Source organism: Apaloderma vittatum, unplaced genomic scaffold (assembly GCF_000703405.1).
Source record: "Apaloderma vittatum isolate BGI_N311 unplaced genomic scaffold, ASM70340v1 scaffold9849, whole genome shotgun sequence".
Lineage (NCBI taxonomy): Eukaryota > Metazoa > Chordata > Aves > Trogoniformes > Trogonidae > Apaloderma > Apaloderma vittatum.
This window is the reverse complement of record NW_009733529.1, coordinates 1-23746: the sequence shown is the minus strand read 5'-3', so window position 1 is coordinate 23746 and position 23746 is coordinate 1. Positions and strand designations below refer to the sequence as shown.

At 38.0% G+C, this 23746-nt stretch overlaps 1 protein-coding gene across 1 annotated transcript in view; it reads left to right on the top strand.

Moving 5' to 3' along the window:
• LOC104278840 (laminin subunit alpha-1-like) overlaps positions 1 to 23367 on the top strand; it is a gene marked incomplete at its 3' end in the record, with an annotated part of 39456 nt that extends 16089 nt beyond the window's left edge. Inside the window, exons 6-23 of the mRNA XM_009875938.1 lie at positions 57 to 174; positions 1201 to 1379; positions 2862 to 2967; positions 3451 to 3611; positions 6445 to 6585; positions 7575 to 7748; positions 8746 to 8847; positions 9546 to 9757; positions 11137 to 11248; positions 12145 to 12255; positions 13011 to 13138; positions 13730 to 13816; positions 14036 to 14247; positions 14738 to 14844; positions 15841 to 16021; positions 17659 to 17795; positions 20353 to 20589; positions 23210 to 23367. Coding sequence (XP_009874240.1) covers positions 57 to 174; positions 1201 to 1379; positions 2862 to 2967; positions 3451 to 3611; positions 6445 to 6585; positions 7575 to 7748; positions 8746 to 8847; positions 9546 to 9757; positions 11137 to 11248; positions 12145 to 12255; positions 13011 to 13138; positions 13730 to 13816; positions 14036 to 14247; positions 14738 to 14844; positions 15841 to 16021; positions 17659 to 17795; positions 20353 to 20589; positions 23210 to 23367 — 2663 coding nt within the window. The remainder of the gene's footprint in view (positions 1 to 56; positions 175 to 1200; positions 1380 to 2861; positions 2968 to 3450; positions 3612 to 6444; positions 6586 to 7574; positions 7749 to 8745; positions 8848 to 9545; positions 9758 to 11136; positions 11249 to 12144; positions 12256 to 13010; positions 13139 to 13729; positions 13817 to 14035; positions 14248 to 14737; positions 14845 to 15840; positions 16022 to 17658; positions 17796 to 20352; positions 20590 to 23209) is intronic.
• Positions 23368 to 23746: the final 379 nt, after the last annotated feature.

Sequence of the window (23746 nt, the reverse complement as noted above, 5' to 3'; positions counted from 1 at the left end):
TGATATTAAGTTACCCATTAAAAAATACTTCAAGGAAGCAAATTGTTTATTCTTAGAAATTGCAGTGCCAGTGTGAACACAACACTTGTGGAGAGAGCTGTAACAAGTGCTGTCCAGGCTACCACCAGAAACCGTGGAGACCAGGAACCATTTCTGCTGGAAATAAATGTGAGAGTAAGTATGCGCAGAAGTTTAGATTGCTTTTTGTACAGATCTTTACTAATTCCCAAGAAAAATCCACAAACTAACTGTCTTCATGGGATTGTTAAAAGGTGGATTACTTACTTCTAATTATAACTTGCAAGGTAGTTTTAAATATTCTGTCCCAGTATGACCCTGTGACTAGTGGAATTGTCATGTAGTAAAGCTTTCTGAGTCTTTTTTGAAGAGACATGGAGATTTATTATAGTCTTTTAAAAACTAGCTTATTTGCATCAATCATTTTGTTAGCTACTCAAAATGCAAATTTCTAATGTTGATTGTAAATTTTGTCATATAAACAACTGTTCTGATAACAAGTGTGTTGAAAGAAACTCCTTATTGGCCAATTACATTTCAGATTGATAGATGGACTTAAGCTTTGCCATTATGGCTGAATGTGTTGCTAGGGCTAGTTTTAATACATTTTCTCTTTTCACATTGCTAATGCATAGCACAAACTGCAGACAGTTAAGAACCTATTAGATCAAATATACAGTTGCAAATGGAAAACTTGTCCTTTTAGTTGAAGTCTTTAATACAAGTCTTAATGCTACTCTTCAAAAATAAGTGTTTATGACTGCTTGGACTGATGTATCCTCTATTAGTTTTAAACTTGTTGTACTGGCATTGTTGACTTCTCAGACTTTTGTCTACAATACAAATAAGAGAATAATCAGGCAGGTTTTCTTCTATAATGAAGCGGACGGAAAATGAAAAAGCGGTTATTGCCAATAGCACATATCACTACCAATGTCAGTCCTGAAAGGATTGTTGTAGTGGGATCTATAGAATACTGTTAAAAGTGGTGCCATTAGGGTAGTGAAGTGGTTTTGAAGTGTGCTTACTTGCTAAGAAATATAGTGTATCAAGACTGCTGAATCATATACCTTGAAGGGGAAAAAACATACTTGAATTGATACTCTCTGTTACTTCTGTTTTCCACTTTGAAACATGTCAGTGTTATAGGAATGAAAAAAATGGATTTCTTTTTCTTCTCAGAGTGCAACTGTCATAACAAAGCAAAAGATTGTTATTACAATCAAAGTATTGCAGATGAGAAAAGGAGCATGGATATTCATGGCCAGTATGTAGGAGGTGGCGTGTGTTTAAACTGTACTCAGCATACTACTGGGATCAACTGTGAAATGTGTGCTGATGGATATTTTAGACCACACAAAGTAAGATTTGGAAAATACCATTCTGATGTTTTGGTGAATTACAACATGACAAGATGATGTGTATTTCTGCTGATTGTAATTAATGTGCATATATATTTTTATCAGTTGCAAAATTGCAAATATCTATAGAGTAGTTGAGGATTTTTTTATAAATGACATAACATGAAAATTTTCAGAGGAAAACAAAATGCTTGCCTGGTTGGTGGGAGGATAGGTTGAGATGTTGGAGAAAAAAAGTGTAAGTGCAGCTGAAACTTGAAATCCTAGTGTGAATGTTCTGATAGGAAACCCATTTCTCCTGTGGATAAAACTCTAAAAAGTGCCAGTACTGAAGTTTCAGTGTCTTCAGAAGTGCCAAGACTGTGTACTATCCTATATTGGCATATTTCAACTAATGTTAAAAAGGACCATTACATGGTTCTAAGATCAAACTCTTTTGTCTTTTGAGACATTGCGATAAATATTCTTCTTCTTGACATAGTTATTGTAGATCACATGCTTTTTGAGCCTGTGTACTTTCCAGATTATTGACAAATGTTGTTCTTTGAAAAAATGAACTAAACTTGACAAAAGACATTTGTTAAGATATGACTAAGTTGTGAACTTCCTGGAATGTTAGACGTCTCTGTATAATGAGACATACTGAACTAAATTTTGACTCCACAATGTCTTGCTTTGACAAGTTCATACGTATTTTGAAAACCCTATGCTTTAGAAATCTAGCATAAATTGGTGCAGAGGGCAAGGGTGAGTCTTTAGGAGCATGGTTAGACAGCAGGTACAGCTCATCCAAAGAAGTAAACTGGAGTCAGAGGTTTTCTGATTCACTTGCTATACGAAGTGTTGAGGAAAAGTCTTTAATCAACTTGTAGCCAATGAATGTGTATCTAGAGGTCATTACTGATTTACTTTTCATCTGAAGCTCCTCAAAGGAAAATTTTCCCTAAAAGAAAATAAAATCCTTGCCATAGGAATTACTTTGCCTTATATTTCAAAGGTGTATACATCATGAAGTCAGAATGAATTGTGAATAGATAATCTGTCCTCTCTCCTACTGAACACAGAGCCAAGGATTTCTTTTATTTCTTTCCTCTTTGAACAAGAGTATATTTGCAAAAAGCACCCATCCTTGTCTTAAACATTTTCATAATCTTTGGCAAACCGTCACAGTAATTGCTGTTATATTAAAATGTCTATATATGCTGAATGTGTCGAGCTTCAGCTTTGAGCCATTAGCTGTTACTGCAACTTTGTCTGTGCTGTTAAAGACCGAATTTTGTTCCCACATTTAAGTTTTCTCTGGGCTGCAACCTCCTGATCTTCTGTTTGCTAAAGTAAAGCTAGTCCCTTGATTATTACTGCATATTAAATTTTCTGGTCTTCATTCATGTTAGTTCCAGTGATCCCAGAGAAGAAACAGATGTAACTTTGCTTTTCCCAGTTAATAATTTGAGAATTTGACAGAGAATTTTTGTTTTGCAGGTTTCTCCCTATGAAGATCACCCCTGCTATCCCTGTGACTGTGACCCGTTTGGCTCTCTAAGTTCTGACTGTGTCAAAGATGAGCACCATTCTGACTCACAGCATGGCAAGGGAGACTTTTCTCTAAACTTCAAATCTGGTTATATTTCTGGTTATTAAATTTTGAGGGAACACTATCTACTTGTGAATGGCTGCCAGTTAGGTCCCACCTCAAAACAATGGTTAATATTTAGGAAGGAGAGATGAGGTGTAACATGCTTATAGGATTTTATGGTAGGTCAGGTTGCTGAATATATTCCTGTGTGGGGATGGTGGGCTCTGACTCTGTAATGCAATGTGAAGAATTGAGAAGTAACATTGTTCTTTTTGAATGCTGTTAAAGCTGTCAATCTGTTTTGCCTCAATTTCTATGTGTCTGTTACTCTAAACATGAAAAAACGATGGCGAGACTGACATTATGCCAAGTATTTGTGTGGAATGTAACATGGAGTGTAATAAAGGAATGCTAAATTACTTGTTCTCTGAGACATCTTGAATCTAGCCTACTGCGTGCTCTTATTTATTTAATTTTGTGTTTTTGCTTTTCAAGGGACTTGGCCAGGTCAGTGTCAATGCAGAGAAGGTTTCACAGGAGAAAAATGTGATCGTTGTGCGTTTGGATATCGGGGCTATCCAAACTGCCTGCGCTGTAACTGCAGCCTGATTGGTAGCATTAACGAAGATCCGTGCACAGAACCTTGTCTTTGCAAAGTGAGTATTTGACTGTCATTGTGATTTATAATTGAATCTGCTACTTGAATTGTAAACTTCTTAAAAAAGGAAAATTACTTAATGCACTGCGGAGATCTTTTTTGTAAATGTACATCGGACAACGTAGAACTTAAAATTACTATCCTCTGTACTAAAAAATTTGTTAATTTATGTTAATTAGTTCTGTATGTTACTGATACACCATTTTCTATAATAATGGGCCGGACTGACATTTAAATCAAATAACTGTACATGTGAATGTGAGGGAGAATCACATGACAGGATGCATAGTTGGGCTCGTTTTTAGGGGTGAGCTGATGCTTCTCTTCAAAGTCACTGATTTCTTGTAAAGAAAGTATGTATATATAACATCTACTTTGTATGAGGAAACAGCATGCATTTGGAAAGAACTACTGGAACAATTACATTAGATGTATGTATGAAATATGATTTAGTTATTTGATTATAAAATAAACCATAACAAATCTTAAAGAAAAGAGCAGTTTTGCAGCCTTCTGTATTTTCTTGGTAAATATCCAAACCCCTTGAAATATCTTGCAGCTGCAGATTCGGCTGAACTTTTATTATAAAGCTATATCAATATTTAAAGAAGTTACACTTAATTTTCTGAACCAAATGTTAGCTAGTAGTTTATGTGTTTGTTGCCAAGTATGATAGTGAACAGGAGCCAAAAAACCCCCGTGGTTTGTCTGACAGTTTTTCTTAAGCTTCTTACTCTTTGTACATGATTTATTTGATACAAAGTATCAGACCAGAGTTTGATAGATGTAAATAACCAGAGTCTGGAAGAAAGAAATAGCTCCAGTAGCCAATTTCAACATGAAAAGGAGATAAAGCCATTTTGCCTGGTTTTGAGCTAGAGTAACACTATATTATCTGATGCAGCTGACTAGTGAAAATTTTGGTATAAAATGGACAAGAAGTTGTTCCCTTTCAGTGCTGTTCTGGGCACAAGCCTGGTGTAGAGAGTTTTTAGGGCAGATCACTGAGAGTGTCACCATGCAGCAGCCCACTTAAGGAGGTGAAAGGAGGGAGGGAGAAGAATTGTGGGCTCCAAATATCACATGAAGGAAACAGGATTTCTAAATGTATGTAGTCTCTGTGAACACAGTAGTGCAAACTACTGCTTTTCATGTTCTGAATTTCATACTTGATCTCTTGTGAAACACGATTCTTGAGGTCTGTAACAGTCATTGCATAAGGTTTTTCTTTTTCAAAAAGGACTGAACAATAATTTTTGTCTAATAATGTTACAGAGACAAAGTGAATTGTGTGATCCAAGTGCATCCTGAAGACTGTGCAATTAAAAAAAAAATGAAGAGAGTGTACAGATACTATTTCTGTAAAAAGACCAAGATTTCAAAATCTCATATCTCAGGATATGCTTTGCCTGAGATTTTTCTTAGGTTTGGATATTAACAAATGGAAAGCACTCATCCTCAGCCTTTGAAACAGAGCTCTGGGGATCATAAATTTTTCCCACGGTTTGCAAAAACATTTTGTACTTTGCTTACAAAAGCACATAGCTTACCTGTTTAGAGTGGTCTTATATAAACTTGACGTGGCAGACACTGGTCCAGAAGAAGATACAGTTGGTAGTGTTGCCACCAAAGATCTCAGGTTGAAATTTGTTCCATGAGACCAAGCTGATGTAAGTCTGGAATTTGGAGTGATTCTCTTAGCTGGAGTGAGGTTACCCTAGTAACTGCTTCTGAAAGCAGAATTTGGTCCACAGGCCTCGCATCAAGTTGCAATGCAGAGCTCATACAGGCCTCGTCAAAATAGCAAGACAGGTTTGCTTCACTGTATGTCCTGCAGTCCTGGCCGATGTCCTAACCACATGTACCAGGGAACTTTGTGGGCTACTCTGTAAAGTTCTCTTTGCCTTTCTAGTGAGGTTTTCCCATAGTGGAAACTAAAGGTTGAGAGGAGGGAGTGATGTGTATCCAAGAACTTGTCCTGATATGGAGCTAGGACATGATTAAAATCTTGACTTTGGCAGCAGGAAATGTTCTGTATCTGGCTGTGTAGAAATGCCTGCAGAGATCTACTATTTGCACAGCTTCATGGGCATTTAGCAGACATTTTCCCTACTGGTGTGCTTGTCAGCAGCAATTGCCTAAACTTTTAGAGTAAATAATTTTGTATTGTCTGTACAAATTTTACAAGAAAAAAAAATATGGTGCAGTGTTTGGGCTTTTTTTTTTTTGGTTGTTTCCCCTGTAAATTCTACATTAGAAGAGCTGTATATTCTAAACTACCCAGTTTGCATGGTAAGAAGGCAGCAGGCCAGTGGCAGGACCTAAAAAAGTAGAGAACGTCTACTTTCAGAGCAGGAGTTTCTGGACCTTACCCAGAGTGTGTTAGGAGGAAGAGCTGGCAGCTACCACAAGTGTATGTGGTATTCCTCTAGGGAGAGATGGCAGCAGTGGTGGGGCTCATAATAGACAGCTGAAGAAAAATTGTCCTGAAGCTGACTTTGGTAGCTCCAGGAGCCTGACCTTAAAGGTGAGCTATACTGTATGTAGGCTATCTGGATTCAGTAAACATGGAAAGATTTCTCCAGAGCAATCAACAGATTCAGGCTATGAGAGAAGTGGACTGGCAAGCTAGCAGAAACTTTTCAGACCCTGCCTTTTTTTTCTACAACAGAGCCCTTGCTAGGGAGTGTTTAGATTTTGATGAACTGGCAAATTCTGATGAATTTTTCCTATAACTTTCTGAATGCTGTAATGTCTAAATCCCATCTAATCCACTATATTTGTTACCATAATAATGTTGATGTGAAACAAATGTTATATGCCATTAACAGGAAAATGTAGAAGGTGAAAACTGTGATTTCTGTAAACCAGGATTCTACAATTTACAAGAAAGAAATCCTCAGGGCTGCACAGAGTGTTTCTGCTTTGGGGTTTCTGATGTCTGTGACAGCCTAACATGGCCCATCAGTCAGGTATTTATAAATTATGTCCATGATCTAATATTCTTTCTTCAGGCAGCTGCAAAATATACTGTATTTCTCTCTGACATGTGCCCAAGTTAATTCCGAATTCTGGCATGTGCCTCCTTATGGAGGAATGTATTTTCATTGTCATTTGGCGGCTCTGAGGTACTCAGCGTGTCACCCAAACGCAGACTTTGGCCACTCCGGCTTGCAATAATAACAGAAGCACTGTGTAGTGGAGACCGTGTTAATGCACTGGAATAATGCTTTTTATTTTTCCTGACCTTGTGCTGTTAAAGTTTTTTTGCATACTGAAGAGATGAATCCAAACCCGTTTCCTTGCTCTCACACCTACTAGGCAAGGCAAGAGTGACCTCTGACAGTGTTAATAATATTCTATCTTAGAAAATAGAGTTGTTGTAAATATTACTGCTTTCCGAATAGCCATTTCTTGAGTTAGGGGCTTTTGGGGGACACTTTTTCCCCCAAATTGCTTCTGTATCTTTGCAGAACTACTCACACTTTAGCCTCCTGTTCTGTGTGCTTATAAAAAGAGAGGAAAGCACGTCAAATGGACTGAAATTCTAAGATGCTGATATAAATTCCTTCCAGTGAGAACAAAGTTCCCTCATCTTTCTCCCTCTTCTGGGACTGTGTATTCTAACTTTCCTCCAGCTCAGCCCTATCTATAAATTAGAACGATAGTCCTCAAAGCCTTTGAAGTTCTTTAATTCTGTTTCATAGAATTATGTGGTGGTAATGATAATTTTATTGGGAAGATAAAAATCACACTCATGTTTTTGTTCCTGTCTAATAGAGAGGTAGAGACAACCCTAATCTGAAGTGACATATTTGTATGTATTGAATGTCAGACTGGACTAAGAAAGTGTTAAAGATCTGTCAGTTTGAATCGATATCTAGGGAGGAGCTACATTTAGTGACTGCTTGCTTAATGACACAAAACTTGACTCCATTAATATTACTGTTCTTTCTTGCAGGTATCAGACATGACTGGATGGCTTGTTTCTGATCTGTATAATGCAAGGAGCGTGCAACCTCAGCGAAGCCAATTTGATGGACCCCGTCAAATAAGTATTAACAACACTGATGCTGTGAAAGTATTGAAACATACTTATTACTGGTCAGCACCTGAGACTTACCTAGGAAATAAGGTAAGTTCTCAGTTAGATCCAAAACTCCTTCATAGTTTCTCTATTTTAATCATAATGTATTGCTCTAAATGTGTAGTTTCTGTAATAAAAATTACACATAGTCCTCAATGTTACCAGACTTCTCAACCTGTCTCTGCTCTTCAAATCATAGTATTCTGGTGAGACATTTCCAGTACACTCTTCTTGCTCTTTGAGCTCATTCGCCTCCCTACTGCCTTCTCTGCCAGTCCTTGATACAGTATAATCTTTTTTCTCTTGACTGTTACTAATTTACATGCTCACATTCCCCACACTCTTGGCTCCTATCCCAAAGCTTACACTCTTTTAATTTTTGCCCTGGTTACTACCTAAAGCTCTGAGTCTCTCAATTTTTGCAGCAGAATCACAGAATAGTTGAAGTTGGAAGGGACCTCTGAAGGTCATCTTGCCTAGCTTCCCTGCTCAGGCACAGTCACCTAGAGCAGGTTGCCCTGTGCAATGTCCAGAGAGCTGCTTCTGAGTATCTGAAAGTATGGAGACTCCACAGCCTCTCTGGGCGACCTGTGCCAGTGCTCAGTCGTTCCCATGATTAGAAAGTGTTCCCTGATATTCAGAGGGAATCTCCAGTGTTTCAGGTTGTGCCCTACTCTTTAACTTGCTTTGAAGTAGTTGGCAGTGGGAGCTTGAAAGGAATGTGATTAGCTCCAACATGCTGTGCCCCTTGGCTGGGACAGTAGCATGTAAACCTCTGCTGTTTGTTCAAAATCCTGTAGGTGTTTCACGGAACGAGGGCACTTCTGAATAATCTGTAGAGCCTTCAGCGAGCTTTTCCCACCTGAACAGCAACAATCCAGTGCTTCTCCCTGTGCTGATACACACAGCACACTAAATTTTCCCTGGAAAGTGGTATTTGTAAGTCATGTACTCCTATAATTTGGACATTGTACTGTCACATGTCACTTCTTTGTGTTGGCTGGAGGTTATTGTGTTGTTAAGATTTGGCTTTTTGTTATTTCAGCTCACCGCTTTTGGTGGAAACTTGAAGTATACAGTATCTTACGACATTCCAATGGAGAGTGTGGACAGTGATATAGTATCTAGTGTGGATGTCATCATTCAGGTGAATTTTTTTCAGCTTGCTAGTGTTTAAATGTTATTAGTAAACTATGAAGGGGTTAAAAAAGGAGAAGAAAATAATATCTGTAGTAGTAGCTTAGTCAATTTTAGAACTCTTCTTAAAAGTCACTGCTAAGATTTTGTTACTACTACTTTCTGTTTTTCTAATCCGTTTGTCTGAAATTGTAGGTATACAATACTAGTTTTAAACGATAACTAAAATTTAACCTATATGTGCATAGGTGAGGTGTTTGTTAACAAACAAACAAAGCTATGTTTACAAAAGAAACTAGAATAAACTGGAGATACTTAGAGTTATGAAACAAATGAATGTTCTTGCTGATTGCTTGCTTTTCTGGATTCATGTTGCAGTTGAGAGGTAAGGCTCTATAATGAATCCAGGTATCTCCAAAAAAGCATTTTTACTTAGCAATAGAACAAAGAAGAAAAGAGATTCTGGTTTTGTAGAGGAGTTTGATTTTTGAAATTTAATTTAATTCTTTTTTCCAAAGGCAAATCAGGTATTTCTGAAGTCTCTGAACCAAAAAGAATGGGATTGTGTCTTCTGCAGCCATTTTTCTAGTGCGAGAAATACAGTTTCATTGCCTCTTCTCCAGATGTATATCTGACACTAAATGTAATTGCTTTTAATAAAATTTGCTTGCAAATATGGGAAATATTTTCTCTGTCTTTTGATTTCAGGGTAATGGGCAGATTTTGAGTACGAGAGCAGCAGGCTTGTCATTACAGCCATATGAGGAGTACTCTAATGCAGTGAGACTTGTATCAGAGAATTTCATAGACTTCAATACAAAAAAAGCTGTAGATCGGGAAAGGTTAATGACTGTTCTGGTAAACGTGACCCATCTTCTGATCAGGGCCAACTACAACATTGCCAGAAAAGCCATATACAGGTAAGGGAGAGAAAACATTCAAGTTAATCTATATACTTTTATTATTTTTGTGCATATGAAACACTATTCATAGTAGCAGTATTCCTTAAATTTTACATTAATAATTTCTATTAAAAAACCATTTTTTCATTGAATTTTCTCAAGACCAATCTTGTCCCCAAAATGCATTCATGTGGAGTCTGTGGAAAAGGGCAATTTGGTTGTTTTAAAGATTCATGATAGCAGAAACCTTCCTTTCTGCTTTGAAGGACTACTGCATAAAAGCCTTATTACAGTGGCTGCATTGTTAGAGGGAAATACCGCTGAAACTCTCAACAGTATGCTTATTTTGGTATGTGGCAAGTTAATCCATCACTGACTATTGAAAACTTGCCAATAAAGATGTTGTCTGTAATTACTTTTAATGTTTGTTTGTAGATGTTACTGATGCTCATCTCTAAGGGAGTGCTTAATAGGAAAATTGAGCTAGAACTGGTCCTTCCTGGAACACTTTCTGCTTGGAAGTGTTCAGGGCCAGGCTGAATGGGGCTTTGAGCAACTGAGTCATGTAAGGTGTCCCTGTCCTGGTAGCAGGGGGTTGCAACTAGATAATTTTTATGGTCCCTTCCAACCCAAACCATTCTACGGTTCCATAGTCTTGTTGGCATGAGTGGTACCTGCGTCACACCTTGCAGATTGCTGTTTTACTTGTTCTCCAAGATCGATAGGAATAAAGTCTTACCAAAGGAATCAGTTCCAGTGCTTCATCATTTACTTACTTAACTCGCTTAGTCTTACCATTAGCTGTTCTTTCTCATTGGCTAATTTGGTAGAATTTCATGTCAGTAATATTGAACTTGATACTAAATCTGTTTTGTACACTTGAGGTGTGGTGATACTTGCGTCCATGTATGGATAGTGTGTTCAGCTTCCTGGAATGTTTGAAAAGATTTGTTTAAATCATTTCACCAGTGGCTGAAAAGACTGCTACAAAGTGCCGTTGTTTGTAGTAAGGAGTTTTGCTTTGTTCTACTGTGGACAGCACCAATGAACTGATGCTATTTCTCACTACTTGCCACTTGGAATATGTATCTATGGTGAGGTCAAGCTATTGTATTACAGGACAGCAAGAGGAGGCTGCCCTACTAATGCACCTATAATACCATGACAGAGGCTTTCTTTAAACCTCTTCACAGGAGAAAAGACAATGGTAGTAACAATAATGGAGGTCACATCTCTTCCCAGAACTGCAAATGCAGTGATAAGACTATGATCATAGTCTTTTTCACAGCAGACGTTTGTGCCTCTTCCTCATCTGTCACTGCCAGGGAGCAGCACTTACCAGTGTTATTCCCTTAAATATAGAATGAGTGATGTGATATTTTCGTGCTTGATCCTAGGCTGGACTCTGTGACCCTGGATACTGCAAGTGCAAATGTTATAGATCTTTCTTCAGCACCAGATGTGGAATTCTGTGAATGTCCTCAAGGTTACACAGGAATATCCTGTGAGGTAACCTCTCAGTGTTTTATGTATGCAAAATTAACTCCTGTCTGAAAGGATCTAAGTTTTAAAGGCAGACCGTCTTTAATTATACTGCTGTAGAAGTATATGTTCTGTGTTGAAATACTGTCCACTATACAGTGCACAATGCTGTAGATATTTTTCTAGGTACACTAAAGGGGATTTTAAACTTATTTCTTCAATTCTATTTGGTAGCACTAAAAGATAATGATACACTTTAGGTATCAGTGTTGCAGAGGGAGCTGCTGTAAAAGCTCTGTGAATTTCTTTTGAGCTTACCTTACTCATTAGTAGCACTTTTTCTGGATCTGAAACATGTACAGTGTATTTCTATTTTGTCATTAGGTTTATGGGGGCAGTAGGGAATCTTAGCAAGGAGGAATTCTAGCCCTTGGAAAATTCCACAAAGGTCAAATGTGTTGCGCAAGGTGGTGCTTTACATATCTGTGAATAGAAGATCAGGGAGGCAGAGCACCATCTGCAGAACGGTGGGAATTATTTTGAGAAATAATTTCAGTATGAAGCCTTGTGCCATATTATTGTTAATGGTTCTGCAGAGAAGGTAGAACATCTGGCTTTTATTGTCCCATAATAAAGAACTTCACATATTCAACTGCACAAAACTTAAATTACATGCCTCAAGGGGATGAAGGGCTGAATTGAAGTTTTATGGAGTTAATTTTTCTCCCCTTTATCCAGTGCAAATAAAAAATAACCACCAGAAAAGAGCTACAGTTACATCAATAGAGTTGAAAGAGCATTCAGTTACCACGATGTGAATGAGTCAGATGGTGGGTAGTTGGAAGTGGGCTCTTTGAAAGTGTTTTGGTATGTACTTTTAGCACAAGTAATGATACTGCTTTTTTCCCCCTGCTTCTTTTCAGTCCTGTCTCCCTGGGTACTACCGTGTGGATGGAATACTCTTTGGAGGTATCTGTCAGCCCTGCAAGTGCAATGGGCATGCAACTGAATGCAATATTCATGGTGTTTGCTTTGTAAGTCATCCTTCAAAGTATTCATTTTAAACATCTATTTAGGAAAATAGAGTGTTTTGTTTGTGAAACAGAAGTTTACAGTGTATGTAAATTTAAAGCTATGGATACTCTTGTTTCAGTTTATTATTTCAAGTGAAGAATAATAGGCTCATAGACTGCATTGGGTTGGAAGGGACCTTTAAAGGTCGTCTAGTCCAACTGCCCTGTAGTGCACAGGGACAACTTTAACTAGGTCAGGTTACTCACCTTGTATTGACTGGTAAAAATCTTAACTTTGCTGCAGGTGACAATAAAACTTTTCCTGAAAGGAACGAAATTAAACAGTGTTTTGGCTGAATATGTTTTCAGATACATGTGCATCTTCCATGACTGACATCAGTGGAGATTACACATTGCCCTCTGAAGTGAGAATTTAGTTCTCAGATCTCTTCTGAAATAAAATGACTAAACACCAGTAAGAAATATTTGAGGTTTTTTAAGGCAAATGTGTGCAATATACAAAATACATTTGTTTTGTGTATAAGTAATGTGACTGGTTTAATGATGTAAAGTGTATTCTAAAATGTGCTAAAGAAACAGTTAGGATTTGTTGTTACAACTCGGAAAAAAACCTCACTTATTTTCAAAATTCTACTCTCTCCTTCATGGCTGTCTCCTTGAACACCATGCTGCATGCAAACTCCTGCAGAGATCGCTCAGGGGCTGAAAAACCATCAAGGGTAAACCTGAAAGGACTTTTTTTCCATGTCTCGCAGGCTTGTCAACACAACACGACAGGACCTTTCTGTGATCAGTGCTTGCCCGGCTTCTATGGAAGTCCATCCCAAGGAACTCCTGAGGACTGCCAGCCCTGTGCATGTCCTCTGAGTTCTGCTGCAAACAAGTAAGCTGTTTACGTGAGATTTTTTTTCGTTTCAGCAGAATCAGAAAGTGAAGAAAAAAGAGTTGTGATAGCTGAATGAGAGAGCGAAAGATTTTTTTTTTTTTCCCCCTCTCTTCATTTGAGCATGTTTCAGAAAAATTGTTTTTTCAGAGAGACAAATGTATAGACTAAGCTAGGATAAGCTGAGTGGACTAGTGCAATGTGTACATTAAGGGTAAAAGTAATTCTTAGACATACCCTTGAACTTGGGAGCAGAATCACGGTTATCTTTCATGTTGTTTCAGAAAACAACAGAAGGACAGAAGTGTTTAATGTGAAAAAGGGGAGCTTACTGCAGAAATTGAACAGATTTGTGAGAAAGATGGCTAGGTTTTTAGGAAGTTTAAAAAAACACAAAGAACCTCAAGAAGAGTTTTTGAAAACAAGTTTATTCTTACATTTTGTAATGTTTAGAGCATTGATGTTGACCTAGAAAAAAATTGCAATTGCATGATTATATAGGTGGATTGATATGAAGAATGGATATAGAATATTTGTGTAAGTCTTGTTGTTCTGTGTGTTGATACTGACTGCCATAATTATTGTTGCTAGTTTCAGCCCCACTTGTCAACTTAGTGAAGGAGGTGGGATTGTCTGTGACAAATGTCTTCAAGGTTATACTGGTTCTCAGTGTGAAAGGTATGTACACTAGCTATCAGTGTCATTGTCATCACTAACTGTCCACCATCCTTGTTCATGCCACATGTATAGAACTTTCCTAATGATATTTTTCTTTCATCGTTGCTTGTAATACAGAGACACTTTAGATAAAAGTTTAATAGGAAGTACTCCCTTGGGTGGAGAGATTGTTTAACGTGACAATATTCCAGCTGCTAAAGCTTTTAATCTGTGGTGCAGGTGTGCTAATGGTTACTATGGAAATCCCCTCATACCTGGACAGTTGTGTGCTCCTTGTGAATGCAATGGCAATGTAAACCCACAAGAGGATGGCCACTGTGATACCTTGACAGGACAATGCCTGAAATGTCTGGGGAACACAGCAGGTCACCACTGTGAAAAGTGTGCTGATGGGTATTATGGGGACGCAGTGATTGAGAAAAGCTGTCGTGGTAAGCTATTGTTACTACTCTTAAAATGTAAAGGACATAAAAATGTGGTGTACATGTAGCAGAATGGATGGGGGCATATGCCCATTTGCTGAAAGAGTTGTCAACTCACAACTTGAAGGCTAAGTGCAGGTTGAAAACTATGGGGTTGGGTTCGCCCGAGGAAGGAAGATGTTATACTAGGATATGACAGTTTGTGTTCCTGAAACTTACTGACCAGCTTAACACTGTCCCTCCAGTGACCTGCTATAGACGTTTCCTGCTTCTGAATGTTACATAGAGGACTGGAACTTCTTAGATGTGTCTATTCACGGAGATTTTTTTTTTAGTCTTTTAGCCTAAATGTATAATACAGATATTACTATAGTATATTTGTGGGATGTAAGCAGGTAAAACATATTATAAAGCAAATTTGAAATTCTGTATAATAATGAATGCATATAGATAGACATTAGTACTTTTAAAAAAAGTTTTCTTTTTGTCTAAACATAAGCCTGTGCCTGCCATGTGAATGGTTCTCTTTCGAGTACCTGTCATCATGAGACAGGCTTCTGTCACTGCAAACCAAATGTCATCGGAGAAAGATGCGACAAGTGCTTGGTAAGCTAATATCTACCTGTTCCCAATATCTACATTTTCTCATGTCTTGGTCTTCCTGTTTATCTATAGACATTGATTAGAGTAGATACAGAGAACAGCATCAAATATATTCAGGAGAATCAGGACCTGTTGCTGGAATGGAGACCAAAGGTTTGTCCGCACAAGCTTTTGCTGTTGCAAATTGCTCTGCCTGCACTCTTTGCAGATGTGAAGCTATGTAGCTGACTCAGCACCCTTCTGAAAAGGGCTGTTCAGGCTACTGCTGCTCTCACTAACGGCATGCAGTCATGATGAGCTACCAAAACCACAAATGGAACGCTGCTAACAGACCTGAAGGGACCTTAGTGCTGTGCTTCTGCAAAATGAAGTCTGAGTGGGAATATCTGAAGAATGTGGTGATGATAAAAAACATTGTGGCTGAGCGCCTGAAAGGGATTCAGCTAAAAGATAGGACTGTTATAGGAACAAGTAGATATTCACTGGTGATAGAAAGCAGCAGTTTCCAGCCTTTGTTAAGAGTAGAACTGCCTCAGAGACCAGAGCAGGAAATCTGTGCCCAGTTGCTGCCCTTGTGCTAGCCCAGCTGAATGCCTTTCAATCCACGTGTCCTGTAGGTCACTGACCTGCTCTGTTCTGGTCTTTCATTCACATTCACAGTAATCTGTGCCTGATCAGCACAGCCCACTCTAACCTCATGGAAGTCTTTAAATTAAAATAACAGCAGACCTGAAAACATGAAGTCTGGCTGATGAGATTAGGGGACCACGAGAGCATTTAATTTTTCACATTTTCCACCCAAATGCATACTTGCATGTAGCTGGGAGCAGTGAAGAGAGAAGGCCAGGGAGTCTTCTCAGAGTGGTCACCCAGTGCTGACCAATATTCATGCAGGTCAGACAACAGGGAAATTCAATGAGGGAAAATAAGAGTGTACATTGTATTGTTTTCAAAAATTTGGGAAATATAACTCAAATGTATTTGCTTCCTATCCAACAGAATGGTTATTATGGCCTGCTAACTGGGCTTGGCTGCATTCCCTGCAACTGCAGTCAATTTGGCTCAGTCTCCGAAGACTGCAATCATCAGGGACAGTGTCACTGTGCACCAGGAGTGGCTGGAGAAAAGTGTGATCGTTGTGCTCATGGCTTTCATACATTCCAGGATGGTGGCTGCACACGTAAGCTCTAATCCATGATCTTCTCGGGGTTCAGCTGGAGTTTTTCAGCAATGTATTTTATGTGAAACTCTAGCAAAAGTCAGTTGTTCTGATGACTACACAGAAATATCTGTGGAATGGTCTCCTAATACTTTGATTATGCTAGGGAACAAAACATGTCTTTGATTGTTTGTTGAGTGGTTCCTTGTAAAAGGTTGTGACTGAAATAACAACTTACAAAAGTTGCATGAAAGAAATACTACATCCTCAATAGCTCCTTTGTCTTTTTTTGTGTCTTTTTTTTTTTTCCACAAAAGTTGTTGGTTCGTCAGACAGGACAGAAACTTTTTTTTCTGGCATTCATAGAAGAGCTACTGTTTTTAGATTTTTACCTTGTTTTTTCAATTGGTTCTCAGAAATATATTTTATGCTTTGATAAGATGTCACTGACTCTATTTTCACAGAATCATAGAATGGCCTAGGCTGGAAGGGACCTTAGAGATCATCTAGTCCAACCTCCCTGTCATGAGCAGGGATGCCTCTCAACTAGATCAGGCTACTCAGGGCTCTATCCAACTTGGCCTTGAACACCTCCAGGGAGGGGGCAGCCACAACATCTCTGGGCAATTTATTCCAAAGTCTTGCTGCCCTTGTACTGAAGAATTTCTTCCTAAGGTCCAATCTAAATCTGTTCTCCTTCAACTTAAACCCATTTCCCCTTGTCCTATCAGTGGAAACTCTTGTAAAAAGTCCCTCCCCAGCCTTCCTGTAAATTCCCTTTAGGTATTGGAAGGCAGCTATTAGGTCCTATCATCACTTGTGAGCTTAAAAGTTTTAGTCATGATGCAAAGGAAAATGTTAATCCAAATGGAGAGCGTGCCAACAAGAAACCTGTTTTGTCATGTTAATAAGGTGCCCTTTTCAACATAGGCATATAGCTGAAGGAATGCCTACCTTTTGTCTAACCTGACAGAAGCATCATTTTCATGCCTCAAATAGTATATTCACAGAATTATGGTTTGGAATGTATGTACTGTGTCTTTACTAAGAAACAAAGATCCCTTAGGTACCTTTAACCATTTCAGGCTCAAAAATTTTGTTGATTTTGTTAAAACAATTAATAGAACCACTTTTCTGAACTTATACTTTTTAGCAAGAGCAGTATTGCATTTCTTAGATAGACAAGTGCTTCCTGAAGAGTAGTTGTTAAAAAAATAATTAGCCATCCCTATTATTTACTAGGCAATTCCTGCAATGGACTAATTCTTGAGATTAATCCTTTAACCTGCTTGAGAACATTATCCTGTCTCCTGATGAGTTTTGTATCTTCTGTAATAGGGTCTTTTTTTTTTTCTTACGAATCTACTTTGCAATAATTTTGTTTAGCGTTGCTGATTCCTCTGTAGAAATTCAGCACTGCTTTTTAAACCACCAAACAGGCTATGGCAAGAAGCATTAATGGGCTTTCAATAAAAAGATGAAATATCACTGTGGTCATAATTTGTTTCTCAGTGATTAGAGGTGTCAAGGAGTTCCTAGTGGAATGGATAAACTCTACTGCGTAATTAAGAAAAGTAAGACTATAATTTGTCTTGGAGTTTCTTCTCTGTAGCTAAAGCAAGGATGAAGTTAATAATTTGATCCTGTTTTTCTTGCAGCCTGCGACTGTGCTCATACTCTGAACAACTGTAATGCTGATTCTGGCCAATGTATTTGTCCCCCACACACTCAGGGACCAAAATGTGAACACTGTGAAGAAAATCACTGGGGACTCTCTCCTAAATTCGGCTGCAAGGTATGGTAAGCGGGATGAAAAGCCATGGCTGTTAAAAGCCATTTGCTTTATACTAAAGTGAGAATTGGACCCTTTTTCTGAGAACCTCAATTCTTAATCTGTGTCTCAAAGTGTGAGTGCAACATGGTCACTTTAAAAAAAAAAAATACTGTGAAAATATTTATCACAGAACCTCCTAAAAAAGCTGAATACTGTTGAGAGTGCCTGTTCTGCATAGATCATAATAAAGTTTTGAAGTATACACTCTCATTATTTAAATAGTGATGCTAAACAGATTTATAGCAACAACTGGCAACAAGAAACAGTTTCTGCACTAATCAAGGAGTAATTTTAAGAACAAATAAATCTATCTTATCTTGATTGTCACTGCATGCTTTGCTTCTGAATGTTTAAAATTAACATATTATAAGGTAGTTAATGTTTCATGAATAAAAAAAAATGGTAACTCACATAAGCACAAATATTAAGATGAGATGAACCAATAAAATTCCAGCTTGGTGCAGATCCAAGGAGAAGCAATCATTTATGCATTTAGGTTCATGCAGTAAATTCCTGACAGATATGGCATTGGGCCCATCTTTATTTTATAAATGTTGATATTTTTAAAAGCCTCAAAATTACATGAATGCAGTGAGAAATTTCAGTGCAGAAACCACAAATATAATTAACTTGAAAAAATCCGTCATTATACATGGTAAGTACTTGACAAGTACAAATACCAGCCAAATTATTATTATATTTTTTTTCTCTCTCTGATTTTTGAGAGCAAGGATGATAAAATAGTCTGATAATACCTCTTCAGAGTTTACCATCTTGATGTTTTATAGCAACTTACTTGGCAGCTACTTGTCACCTACCAGCTATGGTCATTCTTACCTAATATTCTGCAAATACAATGTACTGATCCCAGTGCATTTACATTGAATTGTTCTTTCATAGGGTGATTCCATAGCACTTGCCAATGATCAAGTTTAATTAAATACATAACTGCTCACTTCTGCTAAGTGGTTTAGCATTCCTTTTGCTTACAGCTTCACATGAATTACTCTTCTATTTCTTTACTTCCTTGGTGCAACAGACAATACTGTGATTAGCAGGTAATAGTCCCAACAGAGACTCCCCTGTGCTGAAAAGTCAGCTGTGGAAGTTTGAGATTTGGTGCCATGTCTCCTGGCAAACCTGGAAAAGGCTCTTTCTCCCTCTCTGCATGTGTGAAATGGGAGATGCTGTCTTAAACCCAGCTGGTCTGATTTTGCAACACAGACTGCATTGGTGGAATGCTTCACCTGGCTCTGTTTCTTGCAGTTTTCTTGGTATTCAGCGTCCATTTTTGGGTGCAGTGATGGAGCAGAGATGTAGTCATGTTTTGCTTACAACCCTTTTCCAATGTGCTGCAACACAATTTCTTAGAGTCCTTAGTTATCTTTATTGCATATAAATAGAGATTGAAGTAAGTGTAAATTATTTATAGTTTTATGGTTCTGAAAATAGGATTTGACATTCAGGGCCATAGGCCTTTAATGGTACCTGGGAGCCAAAACTGTCAACTTGTTTTGTTGTAAATTGTGTTTGGACTAGGCAGTGTGGTATGTAGTGCTTGCTGCTGGAGTAAAAACTGCTTAGTACAAAGGATAGCAAAGGTGAGAAGCAAACTTGTGAAGAACGCTAAAGGGTACGTGGTGATTCCAATAGATTTTGTAGGTCTCTGTGTAGAGTGCTTTACAAGGTAAAGCCTTTCATATCAAAGAGAGATGGTGAGGAAAGAAGACAAGGAAAACACTCACAGTCAGGTGATGATAGATGGAGTGGATTTCTTGCCTGCACTGTTAGAAACAACCACAGAGCAAGATTGCATTTGTTAAGTAACCACATGCATTAAATTGAGACTGAAGTTTAGATCCAGTCTGCTTCAAAAAAGAATGTCAAAATAAGTAAATACACTTTGCATATTTGTAATGACAAGTTCATGTTACCGATGGCATAATGAAGGATGGGCTTTGCCAGGGAACAGTATTCCTTTGGTGCTGAGATTTCAACATTTCGATGCAGTGAGATCCTTGGTTCATCATCAAATAGTAAATGAAGCTTGAGAAAGATAGATATAAACCTTATCATTGTTTCCTGAAATCTTAAGAAAATGACAGTATAAAAATATTTCTTTCTATTGTATCTATAAAATTATTGTACTTATAATTTTCTTTCATCGACATTTATGTTGGCATTTGTTTAGTTTACTTGCTGCTCCCAATATGAAGTATTTTAAATAAAGTCTTTTGGATTTTTATTTTTTTCTGGAACAGCTTGCTTCAACTCCGTTGACTCCCAGCCTAGATCTGGGAATCAGCAAAGGTTCTTACTTTTTGCTATGCACTGTTTACTGGAAATGCAGTTCTTTGTTCAAATACAAGCCAAACAAAGAAAATTCTTTTATTGTACAGTAATTATAGATAAACAGTGAGTTTTAAGCACCATTCTAAATTTACTGCACTGTGTTGTATCGAATTTTTTTTTTAAAAAAGATCTGCTGATTATGAGTGTTTTCTTCATTTCTTCTAAGGCTTGCAACTGTAGCAACACTGGTTCAGCCAATCTCCAGTGTGATGTATTGACAGGTCAGTGCCAGTGCAAAGTTGAATTTGGAGGCCAAGACTGTTCCAGGTGTGCGCTGGGCTACAGGGACTACCCGGACTGTGTTGCCTGTGACTGCGATTTGAGTGGAACTAAAGCAGAGATGTGTGATGACTCTGAAGGACTTTGTGGTTGTGAAGAAGAAACTGGCCTCTGTACCTGCAAGGTACTGAAATATTCAGACCCTTTTGGGACAGCATTGGGGTTTCTGAACATTTTATTATGTAAAAATTATGGAAGTTTTGGGGTGAAAGGGCTTCAAAAGGCAATCTTCATCCCTTCTTTGCCACATTTATGAATACACCTAAATAGCCCCTAGAGAATTTCTTGTGCTAGCACTAAACAGGTCTTATTAGTCAGCAGCATTAAAAATTTCCAGATGATATACCCAACTTTTTGCTGACATAACACAGCTTTATGTAGAAGAGATAACAGAGCCATGTTAGTAACATTGCTATTTCTGTTCTCAGAAATTCCTTTGATAATTCTATACATTTTTTCTCCCTTTGTTTTGTTTTATGTAGACAGGTAATATTATTTCCCATTTATGGTCATAAAATTATAATGGCAAAGTACTGGAGTTCTCTTTTAGACAGAATTTGTGAATCTTGATGTGGATGTGTGTTAAGAAGTCAGGATCAAGACCCTTTGTATGCTTTATCACAGAACATCACTTCTAGGTGACTAATGCTGAATCCTTGCTAATTTGAAAAACAGCTGCTATACATCTGATAGAAAAATGACTGCTATCTTTCTAGTCTTGTACAGTATTTGGAATATTTCCTGAATATGGTCCCACTGCAGTCTGAAATTCAAATAAATTGCATTTGCTCAATGTAGGATCCATGTGTTTGTTCTGTATTGAGTGAATTTCTGTAACCACACCGTTCTTGTACTGCTTTCAGAGTCTTCTCTTTTTGCTGATTAGTACTGTAAGGTAGAGATGAATGAGTATGCATTTGTCTTCCTTTTCCTTTTGCTCCTAGATTCCTGACTGCCTCCTTTTGAATAGGAGAAAGCACTGGCCATGAGTTCTGAGAGAAAAAAAAAAAATCTCATTAAATATGTGAGAATGGTGCTATGACTTTAGTGTCACTATATTTCTCTGTATGATGTAAATGCCTTCTGATACCAAGAACAATGCTATGTGAACCATTTTTAATGGTACAATTTTTACATGGTTTATGTATCCTGCTTGCTGTATTCTACAGTTGCATTTTGCCTTGCAAATAGTTGCAATAATAGTAGTTCTTAACTCATATGCATTGTTTTTTACTTGCTGTTGAAAAGTATGTTTTTCCTCAGTACACACGGCACATTAGAGAAGAATCATCTATAATAGATAAAAATATTTTGATACAATGACAATACAGAGAAAATGTTTGTCTGAAGCCAGGGAAAACTATTCCTTCACAGAGTCTAAGAATACTTGCTGTAAGAATTACACTTCTAAGTGCAGGTCACATTAATTGATATAATCTTGAAATTTCTGAGCAGACAATATCTGACAAGAAAAAGTTGGGGTTTTTTCTTAACATAGAAACATAAATTCACTACATGGTATTTTGGCAATGAACTATTCCATTTTCTGTGTAGAGATAGATAGACAGCACTTCAACAGCTTCTTCCATCCTAGATGTGAAAGCATTAAAAAAACCCTCAATAAATGTTAGAAAACTCTAGTCTTATCCTCATTATACAAATGGAAAAATGAAATACAGAGAATTTTTTTTTCTGCTCACACACATGGTTTTATTAGATTTGGGGACAGCACATTGATTCAGATGGCATAGCCTGCTCTTTTGAATATCCAAATGGCAACAAAAGAAGAAACCAATGAAAACAAAAAAATGTTGAGATTCTCTGTTTTAAATGTTATGTTGCAAGTTCAAATTTATTTCCTATGCTATAACCAAAGGCAGTGTTTAAGAATAACTTGAGTATATTGCTAATACTGAAGCCAGTTAGCTCAGTCAGCTGAGCGTGGCGCTAACAGCACTAAGGTTGCGGGTTCGATTCCTGTTCGGTCCCCATGTGTTGCCTGATCTAGTCGAGAGGTGGCGTCCCTGGCAGCAGGGAGGCTGGATTAAAATGATCTCCAAGGCCCCTTCCAGCTTAGGCCATTCTATGATTCTATGATTCTCATATAAAAAAAGCAAACATTGAGTAAACAGATTTAGTATCCTAGATTTTTCTGAAAAGATGGAAATCTGTTCTTGAAAGACTGAGTGATAGATAAGAACTTACTTGAAAGCAACAAATGTATGCCTTCATAGGTCTCCTTCCAGTTTTGTGGTTAAAGGTGCCCAGTTGGCACTGACTGTAGTTTTGGGTGTTTCTTCAAGTTGTACTTGCCAGCTGGGAATTGAGTGCAAAATTAGACACTTGGGAATAGGTCCCTTGGTTTCTGTTCATACTAAACAGTTTCTTTGGCTTTGAGAAACCATTTTCCAGATGAGGGAGGGTAGGGGAAGATTTTTCTGTTTTGAATGGAAATGTATAGCTACTAACTTTTGCTAGAAATTCAAATGTGAGTTTAGCTTGAATGTTCCTTGTTGATTTTTGTTTGTTGTTTTCTTTTTTTTTTTAAAAACCCACCATATTGGAAAATAATTTAAAAAAATCTACTGCATAGTAAAACAGAATAGATGTAATAACTGACTTCCTGCCATGTGGTTTACATAGCTACTAGTTTTTCTTTCAGAAAGAACCATCTTTCATTCAGCTAGTAAATTAACATCAGTATGCTCTTATGTTTTGGATTTTTTTTTTTTTATTTCCTCCAGGAAAATGTATTTGGCCTACAGTGCAGTGAATGTAAACCTGGAACTTTTGCTCTATCTGCTAACAATGGACTAGGCTGTACTCCGTGCTTCTGTTTTGGGATGTCCACATTCTGTTCAGAACTAGAAGACCATGTCAGAATTCCTGTAAGTAAAATGACGTAAATGCACAGGTACACTTTGGTGTTATCCTCATGTTAGATACAGCACCTCCTCCCCACAAACGTGGCATGGGGGGACAGGCAATGGAGGCTGCGGTCAGTTCACTGGTGTCATTTCCACCTCTTTTTCTTCCTCTGGGTGAGGACTCCTCACTCTTCCCCTGGGCCATTGTGGGGTCCCTCTCATGGGAGATGATCTTCACACACCTTTCTCCAGCTTGAGTCCTCTCATGAGAGACAGTTTGTCACAAACTGCCCCAACATGAGTCTCTCCATGGGGTGCAGTCCTTCAAGGGGAAACTGCTCCTGTGCAAGTCTGCCACGGCATCACAAGAGTCCCGCCAGCCCACCTGCTCCTGCTCTCTCCATGGGCTACAGG